Genomic DNA, 19,734 nt, shown 5'->3' on the forward strand with positions numbered 1-19,734 from the left:
TTGCTTCTTCAGGATAATCTTAATAATGAAACCATGACAGCTTCAATCTGATGTCCTTGTGTTTAGGTACACCTCAGAGAGCAGTGTGTCCCTGAATCGTTCGCCCGGACAGCCGTCCTCTTACCGCTCTGATGAAGAGTTGATGGCAGTGTTAGACAGTCTGCGGGGAGCTGGTATTGATGGGTGAGTTTGATCAACATTAAATCTTAGCATGATATTGTGCTGGATTTTTGTTCAAAAATTTCTAAATATTTAATTTGGATCTGGTTACTATGTTCCATCAGGGTTTCTGGTGATCCCTTATCCAAACTTCCACATCCCCACAAATTTGCAATTCTTGGCACAATGGATGAGGTGAGTCTTGTTTTCTAAATGTAAGCAAAAAAAAATAAAAAAAAACAATGAATGGAGAGTGATAAGGAGGGACCCCCACTAATTAGCCTGACCCACAGACCCATATATGCTGCACATTAGAAACCACTTGGGGGATTGAATCAGTTAACAAAAGCCCTTTTGAATGATAACACAATTTATATTTATATTAAAATTATCCGTGCACTTCCCTGGGTTTGTTTAATGAAGTCAGTGATATATTTTGCATTCAAAATGGGCATAAACATTCTTTCTCCTTTCTGAAACTGAGGATCTTGATGCTCCCCACAGGTCATACACTGGGCATTTTAAATACAGTCATAAAGAAAGTCCTTCACTTCTTAAGTTTTCTATATCAGGCAGCTATCTTGAATGTTTTCCACACATGGAACGATGGACTCCACATAGTTTGGAGATCACCTTTATAGCCCTTCCCTAACTGATGAGCAACAGTAGCTGCCTCTCTATGACCACTGCTAATGTCTTTCCTTCCTTTTGTGTTTAAAAGAAAACACTTCAATGCTGTAGCGCATTAAACTAACAAAAACACTGCTTTCATAGATTTACTCACATCGATGTTGATCAATTCTTCATTGCACCGATCAGCAGCACCTGGTTGCTACTGACCCTCTTAACTCCTGTGGAGGCAGTAAGGGTGGTTTTAGTTTTTCATACACCTCTTTTGACTTTTAGTTTAGTTTAGTTTTTGTTCAGTAATGTGTTGGTGCTCATCACAAATTAAATTAGCCTTATTTTAAAATGTTGTTAATGACTAGATGATTTTTCACTAGGCCCTGATACCGGAAACATTAAAAGTGAAACTTTAACTGTAAGGTTTTGGTCATTACACTGTAAATTCATAAACATCACAGCTTTTAGAGGTTGCTGAAAACAGCGAAGCAGAAACATTTTTACGTGACTATAAAAGAGTGATGAGCTTTTCTTGGCTGCTCTTTGTGTGATTCAGATTCGTTGGCTGCTGGAGGATGAGATTGTTTCTGCTTTGCGTTGCTCTCGGGTCATCGACTCAGCCATGCTGCAGAAAGTAGCAGAGCATGTTTTACACTCCAGTGGTCGACCACACTGTCACTGTGAAGATGTCCCACTTCAGTTTGTCTTCGGGCCTGAGCAGTCTCTGGAAAAGTTCAAGGAGGCAAGAACAAACACAATTAAAGCAAACTTTTTCTTTCTCTTAATTATCCTGCCAAGCAGAACGGTCAGTATCTTGATGATTATCTGTGCTGCTTACTGTAAAATCAACAGTATCTTGTAAATAAAATTAAAATTGAGGTCTTTACTGTAATCGAGCACAGAGGTTTATATAAGGGCTTGAACACAGAAATTTGTAAAAATGGATAAATACGATTTTTGATTGGGCAATGTTTGATTCTGCAGGAGTTCCGCAGAATGTCGTTCTCTGGCTATGTGTTGAATGGAGAACGAGACAGTTTCTACTACGTGTCCTTGAGCAGACTTCACCCACAAAGGATCCAGGCTGCCAAGAGGTTGTCAGAGAGCACCGCAGAGCCCCCACAGCACATCAGCGCCGGCAATACTGGAACTCATGTGGAAGCTGCAGTGCTGGAGAGTGAAGGAGAGGTCCAAGCAGACAGCGAGGTCCGATACACTAGCTGCTGAAAGATGTGTTCAGGAAGGCTAAAGAGCACTTATACCTACTTTTACAGAACATTCAGTCACACTTTATACTGTTCAGGGTCATCGAAGAGCTGGAGCCTATCCCAGCTACCTAGCTGTATAAACAATAAAATAGAGAGTTTCATAGGTTTTCACAGGTATTACATTATATATGATGAAAAAAATGTCTTTTTTATATATTCTTTAATGTTGTATGAGAAAAAAATCCATATTTATGAGTAGATTTACATGCTTTAATCACAACACACAAATATTTTTCTTGTACTTTAGATTATTGCAGCACTACAAAGGTCCTAAGTGTGTGATATGCTCAGTTAGTGCATATCACACACTTAGTGTTAAGTTTAATTGCATCTCTGTTTTTGAACCCCCGCAAACTTAAATGTGCTGGCGTGCTCTGATTGGTCATCTGCACCATTCCATGCCAGCCAGAAGGCAGGCAGAATGCTAAGGTTTTCCCTCTTATAAATATTCAGATGAGGCCTTTCGGGCAGATCAGGAAAAGCGTTTCTGTAGGACAGAAATATTCCATCAGTTTTTATTAGTATTTATTTATTTATTTTTTTGCATGCATTAGAGCCTTTAAATAACACAATTAAGAAGAGGAAAACCACTAAATCATACTATGAGTATTTTAAATAATTTCCAGTTAAAATGCTTTGTGTTGGTGGGTCTTCAAATGACAGAGATTTTGACTTGAACTCTGTCCATCTTCAGACCGAGGAAAAGAAGTCCATCTGTCCTGCTGCCTGTGCTCCTGGTGATACTACGGCAGAAGCCAGTGAACCAATCAGAGCTGTGAAGCCTGAAGCAGATGACACTGTTAGTGTGGTGGGGGACAGATGTCACTCCAGCACCCTCCAGCTTCAGACCGAAAGCTGCACAGAGCCTAGCTCGCCCCAGAAAACGGCCTCCAGTGTCAGCCTGGCTGAATCTGTGCAGTCGGCCTCTCACAGTGAGTCTAACAGACACGCTGCATACAATTTAACTAATGCAAACTTTAGAATCCTTTTATTTATTTATTTTTATTAAATCCACAAATTTAGTGTTAAGTTTAACTGTGAACATTGTTGGAGCTACATTGAGCTCTAAACCAGCTACACCATGTAAAACGGTGCAGAGACCGCAAACCAAAGAACTTTTTTTTTTCCCCTATGCTCATTTAAATGAAATGTTTTTGGTTTTTTTTCCCACAACTTAGGACATAAGGACAAGGAATACAACACAATGTAGAAACAAAATAGAGCAAACATGAAAGAAAGTTATGTGTGAAAGTGTATGGAGTTAAGTGTTGTGAGTCCAGTTCTTTCCTCGTCCATCAAGTTGTTTACCCTCTTTTTGATTGCATAATTCAATATGGATTAGAATTAAATAATAGCAGAATAGAGCAATAATTAAAAGTTAAATTTAGTGCTGGAAATGAAATGTTATGAGAGAAAAGAAGATGTAACTGAATGAAGTTGTTTTTCCCTCAGGCAGCAGCAAACTCAGGCCAAGTCGAGTCCAGAGCGTTGTTTCCAGTCAGGGCAGTCTGGACTCAGACATGCAGGGTGAGTTCTCCATATATCTGAATGATGATTGGTGGAAACATGTTAAACACTGTTGTCTTCCTTCATCACCTCCCCTCCCCAACAGATCTCTGCATGATTAACATGTGATCAAACACTGAGGCTGTTTGGTTAAAATCATGTAGTTCTTATTCAGTGGCTCCTACTGCAGTGATTTTTTTTCCCCCTTTAGTGTTTTAGTACCAAACAGAAGAGGAAATAGTACCCTTTATTTTTTAAAGAGTTTTAGTTTATTTAACAGGGACAATTCACAATAAGAAACATTGCTGTAGACGTACCACAATGAGCCAATAAAGGGCTTTTTTCCATCTGTTGTCTCTAGACAGATGTTACAGTCATTCTAACAGCAAACAACAACAACTCAATCAAAATGTGAAATCAGAATGCAAAATTAAATACAATCATTTATTAATTTTCTATACCACTTAGTCCATTTCAGGGTTGCGGGGAAGCTGGAGCCCATCTCAGCAATTAGCAGGCAAGAGGCAGGGTGCACCCTGGGCTGGTTGAAAATAAACCAGATAACTTATTTAAAATATCTCTGTTATGTAAAAGACGTTATAAATATCAAATGCTTTGCTGAGAGACACCTTCACCAACACCATTTTTACCAAAAGAAAAATCTATGTATTTTCTTTGTAACTATAATTCAGACCATCAGGTGGTGTTCAGTCCTCAGTGTTTCTGGTACCATTTTAAATACAGTCTGGGCAGTTTGTCCTCATGGAGCTGATGCTTTCCTCTGTCCTTCACATCCCTCCCTTCGGCTAGATCCACAGTTTTAATTTGGTGTTTCACTGGATGGCCTATGGTTTTACAGGAAAATTTGTTAAGAGATGGTCTGATTTTTTTCCCTGTGGAGGCTGTTCACACAAGCCTTTTGCAGTGGAAAAAGTCCAGACAGAATTTTTCATACATAAACTTCAAATATCATGACTGCAGTGCATATGTGAAAACATTGTATGAATGTACATGTTGTCAGTAACTTTAACTTTTTGTCCTGCTGGACACTTTTCTTTACTCGGGTTTAAATAGTTCTTTGCTGATGCTGTTATTAAATGTTGTTGCTGTCATAAAGCTGTTTCATATTTGTGTGTTTGAAGGTTATGATGGTGGCAGCAGTGATTCAGAGTGTGAGAGCCCCATCCTTGATGAACAGGAGTGTCAATCACCACTGATGCCAGACTTCTGGTTGATTGTTAAAATCCACCAGGACAGAGTGAAAGTCTACTCCCATGCCAGGTTCGACAAATCCTGAACAGTTCTCTGTGATTGACTTTGGTTCATAAAGTTTTTTTTATTATTAGTTGTCAATAACTGCATCTTGTTCAGGTGAAAGGAAAAAAAAATAGATTGTTTTAGGTTTCCTTACTTGAGAGACCAAACTGTAAGCAGGAAGCTTTTTTTTTATTGATTTTTGTTTTGTCTTTGGACTTCTCAGATACTTGATGATTGTTGGTCATTTCATCCTGCTCACTTATTTGGATTTGGTTTTTACAGATGTTTCTCAGAAGAAAAAGATGTCAGTGTGGATGAGCTGGAGAAGAAAGAGGAAGAACAGGAACTACCCGAATACCTTCAGTTGCATCAGATGGTGGTGAAGAAGATCGGGGAAATCTGCAGGATTGTCAACCAGGTAGCTTCTGTTATTGCATTAAATGTGTCACTGATGTTTTGATCTGGATTTCTGTCAAATCCTTTTGCAGGTTTTGAAAATCTTTAACTTAGAATTTTTGAAGATCATAATATTACTGTGCAAAAGTTTATATATATATAGATTTCTAGCTGCTAAGATTGGGTCCTGTAGAGTGAGTGTGCCCTGGTCATAAACCACCTGACCAAGTTCAATTAAGCAAGCTGGCACAATCAGCAATACGAGTTTATGCAAATTTCTGGGTACCATCCACCGCTCACCCACCTCGTCCTATGCAGTGGACAACAGCCATTCTCCAGGTTGAATGAGTGGGTGCTAGCCAAAATCCACTTGGACAAAGCAGAGTAGACATGCAGCTGTAGTCTGGAACTGCCCTCAGCAACATCAGCCCATTAAACCTCTCCCTGTAGCCTGTACTAGCCTCTCTCATCATCAGCTAGAAGGCAGGAACCAACAGTACTTACAGTCCTAACTTGCAGATTTCCCTGTTTGATCTGGACTAACATTAGAGGTGTGAAATGTTCCTCAAACCCCGTGCACTTGCAGTGTGAAACCAAACATATCTGAAGCACTTTTCCATAAAAGACGAATGTTTGAGCATACTCTTCGTTATGCTGTAGGTGCCTTTAGAGAAAGACCTGTTGTAGTTAACATTGATTTAGTATAAATGACCAGAGTCTTGCTTGCTGCTCAGTGTCTGCTTTGTGTATTTTTAGCGCATGCTGCTGCAGGATTTACATGACAGCCATGTGTGTAATACTCTTCTGGTGGCTGAGAGTGAGGAAGACATCTGGAAGAACGAGTCTCTTTACAGGCAGAGGCCCAACAGCTCTGATGGTGAGTTGAAAGATGGTTGTAACTTAGCAGTTAGTTTTGGTTTTATTTGCCCAGATTTTTGTCATTCTATGTCCACCCACCTAAAAGGTGGCGGAGGTAGTAATATTCATAAAAATTCCTCTTTCATATAATACGACACTGTAATGTCAGCTTTTTTCAGCTGCTTTATGCCTCTAATTTTTATTCATTTATTTATTTGCTAACCACGCAGATTATAACACAGAGGAAAGCTATCAGGCCAGAGACTATCTGGCAGCCACTATGCAGTTCATCCCTGGACATTTTGCCTGTGATATTGTATGGAGCACAATCATCCACATTCATCCACGCCTCAAGATGGGACCCAACATGGGGGTTGCCAGGGGTGAGTCTCAGATCCTTTTGCTTGAAACTCAGACAGGGGAAAAATTAAGTGTGCAGGGTGTTAAAGTTTGTTTGTAATATGTATGATAAGCAAAGCACTGCCATAGCTACATTTCTTTATTGATACTCTACTTTCTAAATATGTTATTCTTTTTTACAATAGTCACAAAAGTTCCCCATAGTGAAGTCATAAAATACTGATCCACCCCTTATTCCTTTGTATTTTTCTTCTGGAGCCAGATTTTATTTTAATCTTTCAAAATGGTCTTGAGCTCATTTGTTTTGTGCAAAGACATTTGCCCCAATTTCTATGAAAAATGCCTGAAATAACAGATTGACTGACAAAGAATAGTATTTTGTGAGGAGATTCCCAAAAAGCTATTAAATGAAAATGGTGCATATCTCATCGTGATGTGTAGTGTAGCCTTAAAACATTTTAGGAGAAAAGATATGTGGGGGACAAAGGAAGAAGTACCAGGCCTAAAAAAAACTACCTATAGCAGATGAACGGTATCTGAAAGTGATGTCCTTAATGGGAACAAATCCAGCAAAGATCTGATGCAGGACCTGGGCATCTACTGCTCATAATCTTGCAGTATAGAGATCAGAAATGGTCTCCATGGAAGGGTAGCTGTCAGAAAGCCATTATTTATGAGGGGAAATAGGTAGAAAAGGCTGAGGTGAAATGGCATAAAAATTGGATTGAAAATCAGTAGCATCAGGCCTGATGGATTGATGAATCCTCCCCAGATCCCGGACCACAACATTACTGAAGCAGTGTGAGAACAGAGACCGGGACCAAAAAGCAGCCAAGTAAAAAAAATAAAAAATATTTATAGAGAATAATTTAAACCTGCTGAAATTTTTTCTCCTTTCTGACATTTAGGCAGGTTTTCGTTTTTGCCTGTCAAATTGACCTAATAAGCGTTAACTTAAAAACATTACATAGTTCTCCCAAGTTACCTTTAAAAATCCTTTTTAGGAACTAATCATGAAAATATACATTTAAAAATATTAAAACTAACATTTTAAGTCAGATACTTTTTACATACATTAATGCTGCACACTTCCCGCTGTAGTGCTCCTGTTTATTGAACATAACTTCTTGCAGGTTCAGATCCTCTTCTAATTGTGTCCAGCTTCCAGATCTTCAGATTTATGAACAGGCTACTAGCTTATGAGATGTCACAGTTATTGTGCATGTTTCTAAATATGTGAAACTAATCCACATTTTTGTTGTTCCTGTCACAGCAATTCAGGCCCTTCGCTCTGTGCTGAGCGCTTTCTGTGTGGTCAACAGGAAGAACATGTTTGTCTATCAAGAGCGCACCACCAAATCCGTCTTCTACCTCAGGTTCTACTTATTAATTAATCTTTATCATTATTCTGCCTTTGCTGCGTTTCTTACCCACTGTATTCCATATAATCCACACTGTACATACATGAGTTTAGTACAACAGCAACACACTTTAACAAGTAAATACTATTCTCAGTACTTGGTTATGGGGGAGACGTCTCTCTGCTGTTGTTTCCTTGAAGTAAAACTGCTCATTGATGTTATAAAGATGACAGTCGAGTCAACATGAAATCAGCTTTGTTTGAAACCGACCTGCTGTCACCACTGGGCTCAGTAAAAGCCATTTTATGATGTTTGGATGTCTGGATGTTTTGGCTTTCACACATTAAACAGTGTGTAGGATCCACGCTGTGCATACAGAGCTCCTCTGACATGTGGATTCACAGCAGGAGCTTCCAAATCAAAAATGAAAAACTTCACTCTAGGAGTTGTCTCCAGAGTCTTGACCTATTTAAACAGCGTTTGAGTCAGTTGTAAAACTATATTTTAAAATGCTAAAATTCTTAAGTTAAAGCAGAGTCTACACTTCAACCCTTTTTATATTATAGCTGTAACTTGAATGTGTGTTAGTTAATGGCTGAAGTAATAAGAACTGCTGCCATATAACACACTGACACAAACTTCATGAGCGGATATGTTATCTTCAAACACACTTCTTGTGTTCATTGTTCCAGACTCTGTGAAACTTCACTTACTGGAAAGTATTCAGATGTGGATGGAAATCTTCACATGACTCGATCTATTGGACTTGCCAGGAGTCAGGAGCCTTTATTTTCTGATGACTTAATGGTAAGAGCACATAACAACAGGGGTAGTGTATAGCTTCTTAGATTTAAACCAACTGTATTTTCAGAGTAGATAAAGAAAACAATTTTGGTTTACAAATGTTAACTTGTGCTTATGATGAAAACTGCTCCATTTCTTTCTTTTAAACATGACTGAAGAATCAACATCTTCAACATCAATATGGAGAGGCACCATTTTGACATATTGTAACTTTTAATCATATAATTTTTAATAACAGGGGTCGCATCATTATCCTAAACAAGATTCAGACTGATACGATAAGAATTCTAGTAGTTCAGATGCAGGAGGCAAAAAAGGGCCAAAATCACAGCAAAATCATTCTTCAATTCAAGATGGCCGACTTCCTGTTTGATTTTAAGCTATAGATTCAAGAGGATTTTTCATCCACCTTAGCATGTATAATATGTGTACCAAATTTTATAAAGGTTGATGATATCCAGTGACAGACTTCTACAGCAGTACTACTGTCGAGTCAGTTTGTCCCAAACATGCCCAAGCACCCTAAAATAAATATTTTTTTGCAATCCCTAGGGGGGATATGCCAAGTTTCTTGACTTTTGGGGTATGTTCAGGCTCCCAAAAATGCTATTTAGTGGGTGATGGAATTGAAAAAATAATAATAAACATTAAGTAAACTGTTTCAGTAGGCCTTCGCACCGCCTTCGCACAGCCTTCGCACCGCCTTCGCACTGCCTTCGGTGCTCGGCCTTAATAATAATAGTAATAGTCTAAAATGTAACATACAGGTTAAATGATTCTCTACTCATTGCATCCTGAGTTTGTTGACATAAAATGCAGTGCTCAAGTTTCTCTAAAAAAACCTCATTCTTCCTGAAATTAAAGGCAAAATAAGTAGCATAGTAATTTCATAAGTTTATAAGGACAAACACGCTACTCATTTGGCCCAAACATCATTACATTTGTTGTTGTAAACTAATAGGCCACCAATTTACTCCACTAATACATCCATACAGTCACACAAATGCATTTAATGTGTGCAGAGAAATAAGTTAGACTAAAATCTTTGTAAGTCAATATAAACTTTTTGGTTAATTTAAGCAAAATTCCGGTGCTTACCTGTTGAGGAGAAACTTTGCCAGCTCAGACTTCTCCACCTCGCAAAAGATTCTCCAATATTGATCCTTGTTTTATTCCGTTTTTAGTCTTTTGCTTTTTTAGCAGGATGCCGAGGCTTTTTAGGTTTTTCTGAAATTATTTCTGGTTCGCTTCTTTTACCAGCTCCCATACCTGCACGTTGCTGCTCTTTTGCCGACATAAAATACCAAATGCTGCCTTGTTGTTGTTAGGCAGCCGTGGGGAGTCGCATGTGATTGGTTAAGGAACCAGGAAGTTTGAAAGAGCAACACATTGCACCCGGCACGGAACGCTTATTTTGAAGGAGAAAAATTTGACAAAGACATTGTTGATGTAGGAGACAGATTGTTTATAGGGAAGCTTCCTTTTATCCCTCGCAGCGAATGAGAACATTTTAAATTATTTTTAAGGAAAAAATCCTTATTATTCAGTTACACATTGTTGGCATGTTTGTTTTGTCTCTCCCCAGGGCTCCAGGTCTTCTTTAGAGGGTTCCCGACCAGTTGGACAAGTAGACAAGCACATCCTACTACTGGTTCATGGAGTGGGAAACGCAGGTAAATTCTGGGAAATCTGAAGGGTTGAAAAAAAAAAAACTGATGTTCCAGGGTATGGTAACTAGTCCCACATGGCATTTGAGGGTCCGTCATGGTTATATAAATTACAATAAACAGTTTATCTGCTCCTCAGAAAGAATCATATTGTAGTAAGAACAGCCTACATGGCAGCTGTGGTATATTTGGGCAGAGGGGCAATGACAAAACAAAGTGATCAATATTTTAACATTTGTTATAATAAGGTTTAATTAAGTAAGTTTATTAAAGATATTGGCTTGGGTCTTATGGGTCTTTTTTTAACTGTTCAGGTCCTGAGATCACAGACGAGCTGGTCAAGGTGCTGCGTAAGCGCCTGGATGAGACGACCCTGGATATCATTACTGTTATGCTTGTCAGGAACTGTAAGCTCACACCAGCTGATGTGGAGGTAAACTTTTTTTTTTTTTTATTGGGGGTAAAATACGTACTTGTTAGTGTCTTTGTGTTCCTGCTGTTGATCTCTAGTTGAGCTTTGAGTTAAATATACAGTGAGAAGAAAATACTTGTACAGTCTCTGAATAAAAGTGTTGTGTGCTTAGTTCATCCAGCCATTAGGATCTCCTGCCACAGAGGTGATGACCTTCAGCCTTCCCCAGTACTGTCTTCCCTGGCTCTCCGCTGTGGCTCATTACCTCAGACAAAACCTCTTCATCTTCCTGCATATACCCAAATACACTGACAGCAACACGGCACATCACTTTAAGGTACGGTCCACACTGAGCTCTGACAGAATTAACAGTTCTAACATCTTTTTGTGGTTAATGTTTCCAGAAGCTGTTTTCATGACAGATCCTCTGTCTTGTGAGGTAGAAAAAGCACCAATAAAATTATGTAGTGGCTCAGTTTTAAATGTTTTCAGGATTCTTTAATAGCTCAGTTTGGGAATAGTTAATACACTTGTGTTTTGTCCTACTGTGACAGGTCACAATATCTACATGATGATATAGTACTCTTTTAATCTATAGAAAAAAGAAAGCTGGATTAGTCTTGTAAGGTTACATCATGAAGTCTCACAAAAGGCCAATAGAGTTTCCATCTTAGCCCTTACTCACAGGATTTGTGATAACACCAAATCACATATAACCCTAGAAAATATTTTATTAACTCAGTGGTGAAAGTGTGTTATGAAACACCAACATAAACATTCTGAATTGTGGTTTCTGACAACTTTGAGTAATTTACAGATTCATGGCATCTTGATTGATTGACAGCAGTTTGATGTATGTGGGTACACAACAGATAGTTTGTGATGTGGACTAAAAATGAATAAATCTGAGATGTGGGAGGTGCCAATCTCTGTAAAACTGGAGTTGGGACTAAAATCATTCTGACAAGTCTGATTGTGATGCATGAAATCAGTGCTGACTCTTGTGGTTTAAGCTTCTCGTGTTTGGTTCCCTCTCGTTTTCTGTCTGCAGCACTACTTTCATCTGAGCAGTGACTTGGCTGATGGTGATATCTACCTCTACAATAAGCCTGGAGGCCAGGGAACAGGTGGCAAAGGTAAAGGCATCCCCTCAGCTCAAAAGTCATTCTGTATATGTGCTTGTGATTTAGACACACATCAACACTCTTGACTCAGTCAGTGCTCTCTAAGTGTGTTGGCCTGAATACAACCCCTGATGGCAATTACATAACCGCTATTGGATGATGTTAATTTAGCTTTGTTTTAAAGTCAGAAAGTTAAACTTTCTGACTTTAAAACAAACCTAACTATGTGTGAGTGTGTGTATATATATATATATATATATATATATATATATATATATATATATATATATTCTGCTGATTCTGCTGTGAAAAACTCCAGATAGTTTAGTGAGACGCTTTGCAGATGCAGGACTGGATGTGTTTATCACTATTGTCCTCGTAAAATTTAGTCAGATTATGCTTGGCATCATCTGGCGTCTACATTTACCTTTTCAGTATTGCCCGGATTAATTCCCAGGAGCTTGAAACTACAACCTGCATCAACAGTGATACACCTTCTTTAGTTTCTGTAATAGAAAATCAATTTTTAACACTACATGAAAAAAACTATTGATGCTTAATTCCAATGGGAAACGGATACATTAACTTTAGATTACTTTAGATTATTGAATGAAATTGTTTTTTCTTTTGCGTTCATAGAGATGAAAAAAAATGGCTGTTTCTCTAATTTTCTTTACTGATTTGAAATCAATCATAGTTTGTTCCCAAACATGGCCAGCAGAACAATGTCAGTCATTCCATGTTTGTGTTTCTGCTGCACCAAGAATGTTGCTCATTAACTCCAGTCTCCGCTTGAGAAACAGATTTAAGCCAAAATATCTCACTGACATGAGTGTTTCAGCAGTGTGCTGAACATGACATTTAACCAAATGCAACAACATTGCACGAAACACATCAAGCTTTTAGGAATGCTTTATTTTCCAAAATGCAACAACAAAGATGAGAAAAAAAACTAAAGTCAACATTCACAAAATGCAGTATCATGTAATGTAAATGTAACAAGAAGTGCATTTTATGTCATTCCATTTTTAATGTTCCTCTGGGGGGTAAATCTGTGAGAACACATGACAGACATGTTGCACTTATGGCAAAGAATTATTCATCATTCAATCTTACTGTATCATCTCTACTACATATGAAGTGTTCCAGTCTCAGAGACTGAGGTATGATTATGAAAAATAGTCCATTATATTTTTACATGTGTGGTCTGTAGAAACTAAATAAATCATAATGGGACATAGTAATTTATCCCACTGACTCTATAAACATAAACAGAGCTATATAAACTCTACTGTTTGTTTGGTCTTATTAATAAATCCTTCTGCTCTTCCAGGTATTGCTTGCATCGCCCTTTCATATGTGGATGCTCAAGGTCAGCCGCTTGAGGTTGTAGCTCAGGATGGTTCTGCACTGCAGAGATTGGAGAACAGCAGCATCCCCTTTCACCCAGACCATTTTGACCAGCTGACGACTGTGGTTAAGGTGGAGGCCATCAGCCAGGGTTCAGGTACACACAGATGAAGCCACATTTAGCCAGTGTTGGTTTATGACAGATTCTGCTTCTGTGAAGGTTAAAATGACATTTTTGTTCTATAAATCTATCTATCTATCTATCTATCTATCTATCTATCTATCTATCTATCTATCTATCTGTCTATCTGTCTATCTGTCTATCTATCTATCTATCTATCTATCTATCTATCTATCTATCTATCTATCTGTCTATCTGTCTATCTGTCTATCTGTCTGTCTGTCTGTCTGTCTGTCTGTCTGTCTGTCTGTCTGTCTGTCTGTCTGTCTACATATATATATATATATATATATATATATATATATATATATATACATATATATACATATACATATATATACATATACATATATAATTCAACTTGATGACACTGGAAAGGAAAACATGCTTTTTAAATGTGAACTGAGAACTTAATTCAATGTGATTATTACTATTGTTGAGCCTGCTTTTTGTTCTAGTGTTGGTTTCTGTTGTGCTGCCCAGAAAATGCCTGAACTAACTGTGTGTTAGCATCCTGGAACCTTAAAGCTTTAGGTCTTGTTTTTTTGCTGTTTTAAAATCTAAAAACCTTACAGTCACTGTTTTGTGTGTTTTCCATCAATCAGCACCACAGCTTTATGTGCGTTTTGACATCTGGGAACAAGGCAATGTCAGCCCCTTACAGCTGAGTGATAAACTGCAGGGGGCACTGCGCCATGCTCTCTGCGATGTTGTCATGGAGCTGAGAGTTCTGCCAAACCCTCTTTGTCTTGGAGTCCCAACAACTAAAGCTCAGAGAGAAGAGAGTAAAGGTAAAATCATCATTCATTGATTTTTTTTTAATTTATTTATATATATATTTTTTTTCTAGAGCCTTAAATACTGCATACCATCTTTTGCAATTAAACTTCTTGCGATGGAGACAGTGGGATGTAGTTCTGTACACCTTCACACATTTTACTGATCCTCTCTCAGAACTTTTTTCCTCTTTTCACAACAGTACCAAATCTGGGAAGAGATTTAGAATCTGGGGGACTTTTGGGGCTGATATATGATGGTGTGCAGAGACCCCACATTCCTTTCTGGTACCTCTTTAGGGATGTAGTCATCCTGAACAGATTAATAGATTTTCTGATTTAATTTGGCCAACTTTAAATGGAGATGATATTTTAAATGATAGAAACCATCAATCAGGCCTGAATGTTGTTAATGCATCCCTACAAATTATTTGGATTGTGGCAATCAATCTTAGTTCAGTGTGCCCTACAAACACAAAAATAAATTAAATTGGTTATGTTATGCTGTGCAGTGTTGAGGAAAGTCCACAAAGTTTCATCATCCTTGGTCTCATTATTAATGTTTTCAGGCCTGCTGATATCTTTGCCTGAGGTGAGAGAAGTGAAGGACAGTGCCAGGCAGCGCAGTGGGTCACGGGTCTTTAAGGCCAGCCCTTCTCCAGTCACCCTGATTCAGGCAGTGAGTGGAAGCCCTGTGACAGGGACCAGCACACCTGAATCCACTACGCCCACCAGCAAGAGTATGCGGCGGAGCTTCTGGGACATCCTGGTTAGTTCTTCTAGAAACTGAAAACTTTTATTAAAAAGTGCTGTAATAGGCGCAGTTTAATCAGCATGTTTTCTGTACATTTTTCAATCCTCTGCTGTTCTACATTAATATACCAAAGCTTAATTGCAACCAGAGTTTATTCTTTTCTCCATCAGAGCAAGCCAGACTCAGGAGAACTCGGGAGCCCCAAGACAACTGATGACATTGTGCAAGAAAAGGGAGAGGAGGGTCGAGCGGCTCGACGGAGACACAAGACAGAGAATGTTAAACAGCAGTGGAGTCAAGAAAAGGCTGTCACTGTGGAGCTGGAGCAGACACAGAGGTGGGTTTAACTTAATTTGCTATATTACAAAGCTGCAGTCTGCAGCAAGCACATAGGAAGATTTCTAACACAAGTTGAGACTGTCTAAAAAAGGGTGAAGTCGCTTAGGTATGAACTGCTGCTCTTCCTTTTCAGCCACTTCCTTTTTGGCTCTTTTTTAAGTAATTATAACTGACTTCAGGAATCCAACATAGCATTAAATACCATAACATCTCCAGATAATGTATATTAACCATCAGTTCTGAGTTTACTTTCATACTGTCCATATGTGTGAGGCAGCTGCAGCTGTCATAACCTTTGCTGTCAGGTGCACTCAAAACATTGCTGAGTCTGCCAAACACACCTGCACAAAGTCTAAAAAAATCAAGCCAGACTCAATAAATATGAAGAAAAATGCATCATGGTGGTTTTGTGTGAGTTTAGGAGGCAGGTCTGTCAGTTGGAGGAGGGAGAAGTGGGAACTTTGCATCCTGTCTACCAGGACACCTGCCAGCTGTGGATCACTTTCATGGCTAAACTTGGTAAGTTTCTGCCTTCACACAGAGTCTGGAAGCAGGTTTTCTGTTCTGAAAGCTGTCTGTTCTTTCACTGTCTCTTTGTAACTTTGACTGTGCTGCTGTTGAACAGGTTGCCCCTCCATTCAGCAGTGCATGGCTGAAATCGCTTCCCACTTTCTGTTGCCGTCCATCTTGGTAGAGATTGTTAATTTGGTCAGTTCGCTGGCCAGTGATACCACAGTCAAGGCTTTTGAAAAGACAAGGTGGGTTTTTTCTGGTTATAGAATCATTTATCAATCACTTGAATCTCCTGTTGATAATCAAACTTGTTCTTTTTTGTTTAGTTGTATCTATCAGTACTTCACACAGACTTCAGCCACTTTCAGCTGCACGGTTAATAATCTCTTCCAGTTTGAATTACATTTAACAAACAGTTCAGATTCTTTCATTTCCTACTTTTCAAGCAATATTTCAGCTGATCTCAACACATAAAATATTTCAACTTTCAAATATTTTAACTTCTTTTAGTCTTTGAAATCTCTTTTTTACCTGTAGCTGAAATTTGAAAGACATTTTCATTCTTTAAACTCAGGAAGCAAAATATTTGTGTGCTACTGCTGTTGCAGTTAATAAAACAAAGAAAAGGCTCTTAGTTTTTTTTTTGTTTGTTTTTTTTTTTACCTTTTTGTAGCCGTTCCCCCTCTGGCGATGTATTTGTGCCATTTCCTCTCGCCCAGAACCTGAGCCAGCCTCCAGATGCTACAAGAAGCTTCATTCTCATTGGCCGCAATTTCCATCAGTGGCACTGTAGCACAGAACAAGGTAACCAGTAAAACCAGACATTCACTGTGGTACTTATTGCCTGAATTTTCATTTTATCCACTGCTCATTAATCAGTAATCCAACATTATTACATGTAGTTCATTTAATTTTTAAATTATGATGCATCATACAGAGACCAAATTATGACTAATCATTTATATATTTACTTCCTATTAGCATACATTTTGTCAATCATCACAATTTTAGAGTTTAAGAACTGATCTGATTTAATCTGCAAAAATTAACCCAAGCAAGTCATGTCTAAATGTAATGTGTGAAGAATGTAACACAACCAGACAGTGTTACACATTAAGCTTCCAAAAACAGTGAGATGGAGGATATATGGCGACTAAATAAACTGCATGTGTGTGGAAGCTGCAAAGTACAGCGTTGTGCTGTACAGATTCAGCTGTGTTTTGCTGAATCTGTTACTACAGTGGGCTTTCTAAGAATCACACCCTCATATGGAGGTCAAGACTCCCACCACTGAAGTCCTTCCTAGGAGATATACATTATATATATTATACATTATATATTATATAGATTTATTGTTGAGGTCAAAATCAAAACTCTTTAAATTAAAGATTAATAATTTATTAAAGTGTATGAAATCAGTTCCTTTTCTACCAGAAAAGCTCTGTAAACCACAAGAATTTTCTGTTGCTTATTGTCAGTTGATTAATTAACTGTGTACAGTAGAACTTTGCTAATCACAGTGACCACTTTAAGCTCTTAATAATTCAGTCCAAGTCAGATTTAAACACATTCATAAAGGGCTGAGCGATTACTGAATAAAACTGATTAATCGCATTTTCCGTTTATCTGGATTTTTTCCCCTCTTTTATATGCACTGTAAACGCTGTCCTTGGGCTTCCAAAGTTAGCAGCAGGCTCCGCCCTCTCTCTGCACCATAACGGTGTTTGCTAAGAGGTTTACAGAGAAGTGAGCCATCACTCACGTCAGGAATTTAGCTGTACATACAACCGCAGTGACAAATGCTGCTCTCTTCAAGATGCAGAAGACAACTTCAGCCCACCAACTCTCGTTAAGAGACAACCAACATCAGGGGAATTATTTCCGCAGTGGATCCCATATGATAAGGATCCAGATGGAAAGAGATCACGGATGCAGTTTTGTTGCATATCTCTATTCAAGACATGAAGTCATTTATACTGTGGGAAAGTTATTTTATTTTCTTTCTTTGCTGTCATTCACTCATATAAATAAATAAATAAATAAATAAAACACATTTAGCATGCAAATGCTTTAAGTTTAATATCGTTTTAATAGGTTTTTAAAAAAAGAAAACGCAGTTAAAATTGGAAATTGGTTTGAAAAAATCAGAAATTTTACTTTTAGGCCACATCGCCCAGCCCTACATTCATTTAGCAGTCATACACTGGGGAGAGGATTGTAGGATTTTTTTGTTGTCACTGCACAATAAAGTCAGGAATCAAACCACCAACTCTCACAACTGCTGCAAACATTTACTGGTGTTTCTGTCAAAAAGCTTTTTATTTTCTGGTGTTTTCTCTGCTGATCTACTAAACACATCAAACCGTACCTCAGTGTTGTACCAGATGTTCTCAAAGCATAAGTTTCAGAAAGAAAGTGAAGTATTTTAGCTTAAATTAAATGCTTTAGGGGAATAAAATGAAATAATAGAAATAAAAGACAAATGGAAGACTAAACAGATCTAGTTGTGACCAGATGGTTTGCAGAGGAGCTTTTACAGATAAATTATTACCAGTATTAGATATGTGAAGTGTTGATCAAAGCTCTAGCTTCAGCATGTGCCATGTAACACTTGTTTTAACCCCATGTACAGCGTAAATCAGGGGTGTCCAAAGTCGGTCCTCGAGTGCCGCTGTCCTGCAGTTTTTCAGTGTTTCCTGCTTCAACACACCTGACTCAAATTAAATAGATCCAACAGCCTATTAAGTTTTGAACAATGACTCATTAATTTGAGTCAGGTGGTTTTGGGGCAGGGACACACTGAAAACCTGCAGGATTGTGGCCCTCGAGGTCCGGAGCTGGACACCCCTGTTGTAAATGAAACGTTTTTTTTATTTTGTTAAAGCTTTTCATCATGCTCTCCTTGCTGCTGCTCTCTGACTCTGTGTTTCTCTTATCTGTGCTAGCCGTCTAACATACTTGTGCCATTTTGGAAGCGTTTGCTTACATCAGTTTGTGTCGAGCTGTGTTTCACTGTCCATGCTGCCTTGCTGTTTGTACCATCTCTGTTTGCCTGCAGAAGACAGTTCAGATGAGGATAACACCCCAGTGCTAAATAGGTTTACACGTAAGTTGGCCTCATAGCTCAACAACATTGATTCTGATGGGATGTTTTAAATTGATATTTTTATATTAAGGTAGTTTTTAATATGGATTATCTTTATTAAATAAATGTGTTAACCTGTTCTGGAAGTGGTCAAAGTAGTTTTAAAAAGAAAAGACAAGTCTGATCACATTTCCATTTTACAATCTGCACAAAACAACACCAGGCATGAAAAGACTGGTTTTAGAGGTATGTGATAGTAAACCTCCAATGATCTAACAGTCACCCCTTTACTGTGTCAACAGGACACTGCAAGACATTATTTTAACACCCTTATGATGGAAATGAGTAACAGTACAACTTTACCACTAAATAAAGTTAAATGGACACATTTCAGTATTAAATTCTGCCAATAAAGGAAATAATTTTACAGGTGGAATAATAATTTTAACACAATCTACCAGACACCCACAAGAGACCTTAAACCACATTGAAACTGTGGCTCTAAACCAAATTTTTTGTTTGTTTGTTTGTTTTGGTTTTCTTCTCTGATCATCTTTAACACATTCTTCCAAATAAAGCTGACAATCTTTTAAGAAATTGGAGAATTATGGTTGCTTTAAATATTTTGATCACAGGGTTTAAAATACCCACTGAGTGGTAGAAGTCACAATGGAAATAAAGTTGATCTGAGCCATTTTCACACATGAACACTGGCAATTTTCTGCAGACTGAACTGGCAGTTTGTTCTGAACTGTGTGATTCACAGTGTGATACTTTCTGATGATGTGAGGAAGCTGTAAATAAGAGAATATGTCAGAAGAAGAGGAACATGATGCATGAAATTTCTCTTTTCTTTACATGTTGAGACTACAGATGATGCTCTATGTTGTATTAATAATGAGTCACTCTGAACTGATAAACCGTAGTGAGTGATTGAAAA

The 19,734-nt window shown here is 38.1% G+C and overlaps 1 protein-coding gene across 9 annotated transcripts in view; it reads left to right on the forward strand.

Moving 5' to 3' along the window:
* szt2 (SZT2 subunit of KICSTOR complex) overlaps positions 1-19,734 on the forward strand; it is a 71,402-nt gene that overhangs the window by 26,287 nt on the left and 25,381 nt on the right. For 7 of the 9 annotated variants that reach the window (XM_042005369.1, XM_042005376.1, XM_042005370.1 and 4 more), the window contains 24 exons: positions 67-183; positions 285-354; positions 1,340-1,525; positions 1,768-1,989; positions 2,746-2,983; positions 3,504-3,578; positions 4,700-4,838; positions 5,097-5,232; positions 5,967-6,087; positions 6,299-6,451; positions 7,702-7,804; positions 8,482-8,596; positions 10,179-10,266; positions 10,575-10,693; positions 10,845-11,009; positions 11,724-11,808; positions 13,130-13,303; positions 13,933-14,118; positions 14,673-14,872; positions 15,028-15,194; positions 15,618-15,715; positions 15,822-15,954; positions 16,383-16,513; positions 18,768-18,815. In XM_042005369.1, coding sequence (XP_041861303.1) covers positions 67-183; positions 285-354; positions 1,340-1,525; positions 1,768-1,989; positions 2,746-2,983; positions 3,504-3,578; positions 4,700-4,838; positions 5,097-5,232; positions 5,967-6,087; positions 6,299-6,451; positions 7,702-7,804; positions 8,482-8,596; positions 10,179-10,266; positions 10,575-10,693; positions 10,845-11,009; positions 11,724-11,808; positions 13,130-13,303; positions 13,933-14,118; positions 14,673-14,872; positions 15,028-15,194; positions 15,618-15,715; positions 15,822-15,954; positions 16,383-16,513; positions 18,768-18,815 — 3,269 coding nt within the window. The remainder of the gene's footprint in view (positions 1-66; positions 184-284; positions 355-1,339; positions 1,526-1,767; positions 1,990-2,745; positions 2,984-3,503; positions 3,579-4,699; positions 4,839-5,096; positions 5,233-5,966; positions 6,088-6,298; positions 6,452-7,701; positions 7,805-8,481; positions 8,597-10,178; positions 10,267-10,574; positions 10,694-10,844; positions 11,010-11,723; positions 11,809-13,129; positions 13,304-13,932; positions 14,119-14,672; positions 14,873-15,027; positions 15,195-15,617; positions 15,716-15,821; positions 15,955-16,382; positions 16,514-18,767; positions 18,816-19,734) is intronic. The other 2 variants (XM_042005371.1, XM_042005375.1) reach the window with 2 other exon arrangements.

The sequence above is a fragment of the Melanotaenia boesemani genome, chromosome 14 (assembly GCF_017639745.1).
Source record: "Melanotaenia boesemani isolate fMelBoe1 chromosome 14, fMelBoe1.pri, whole genome shotgun sequence".
Classification (NCBI taxonomy): Eukaryota; Metazoa; Chordata; class Actinopteri; order Atheriniformes; family Melanotaeniidae; genus Melanotaenia; species Melanotaenia boesemani.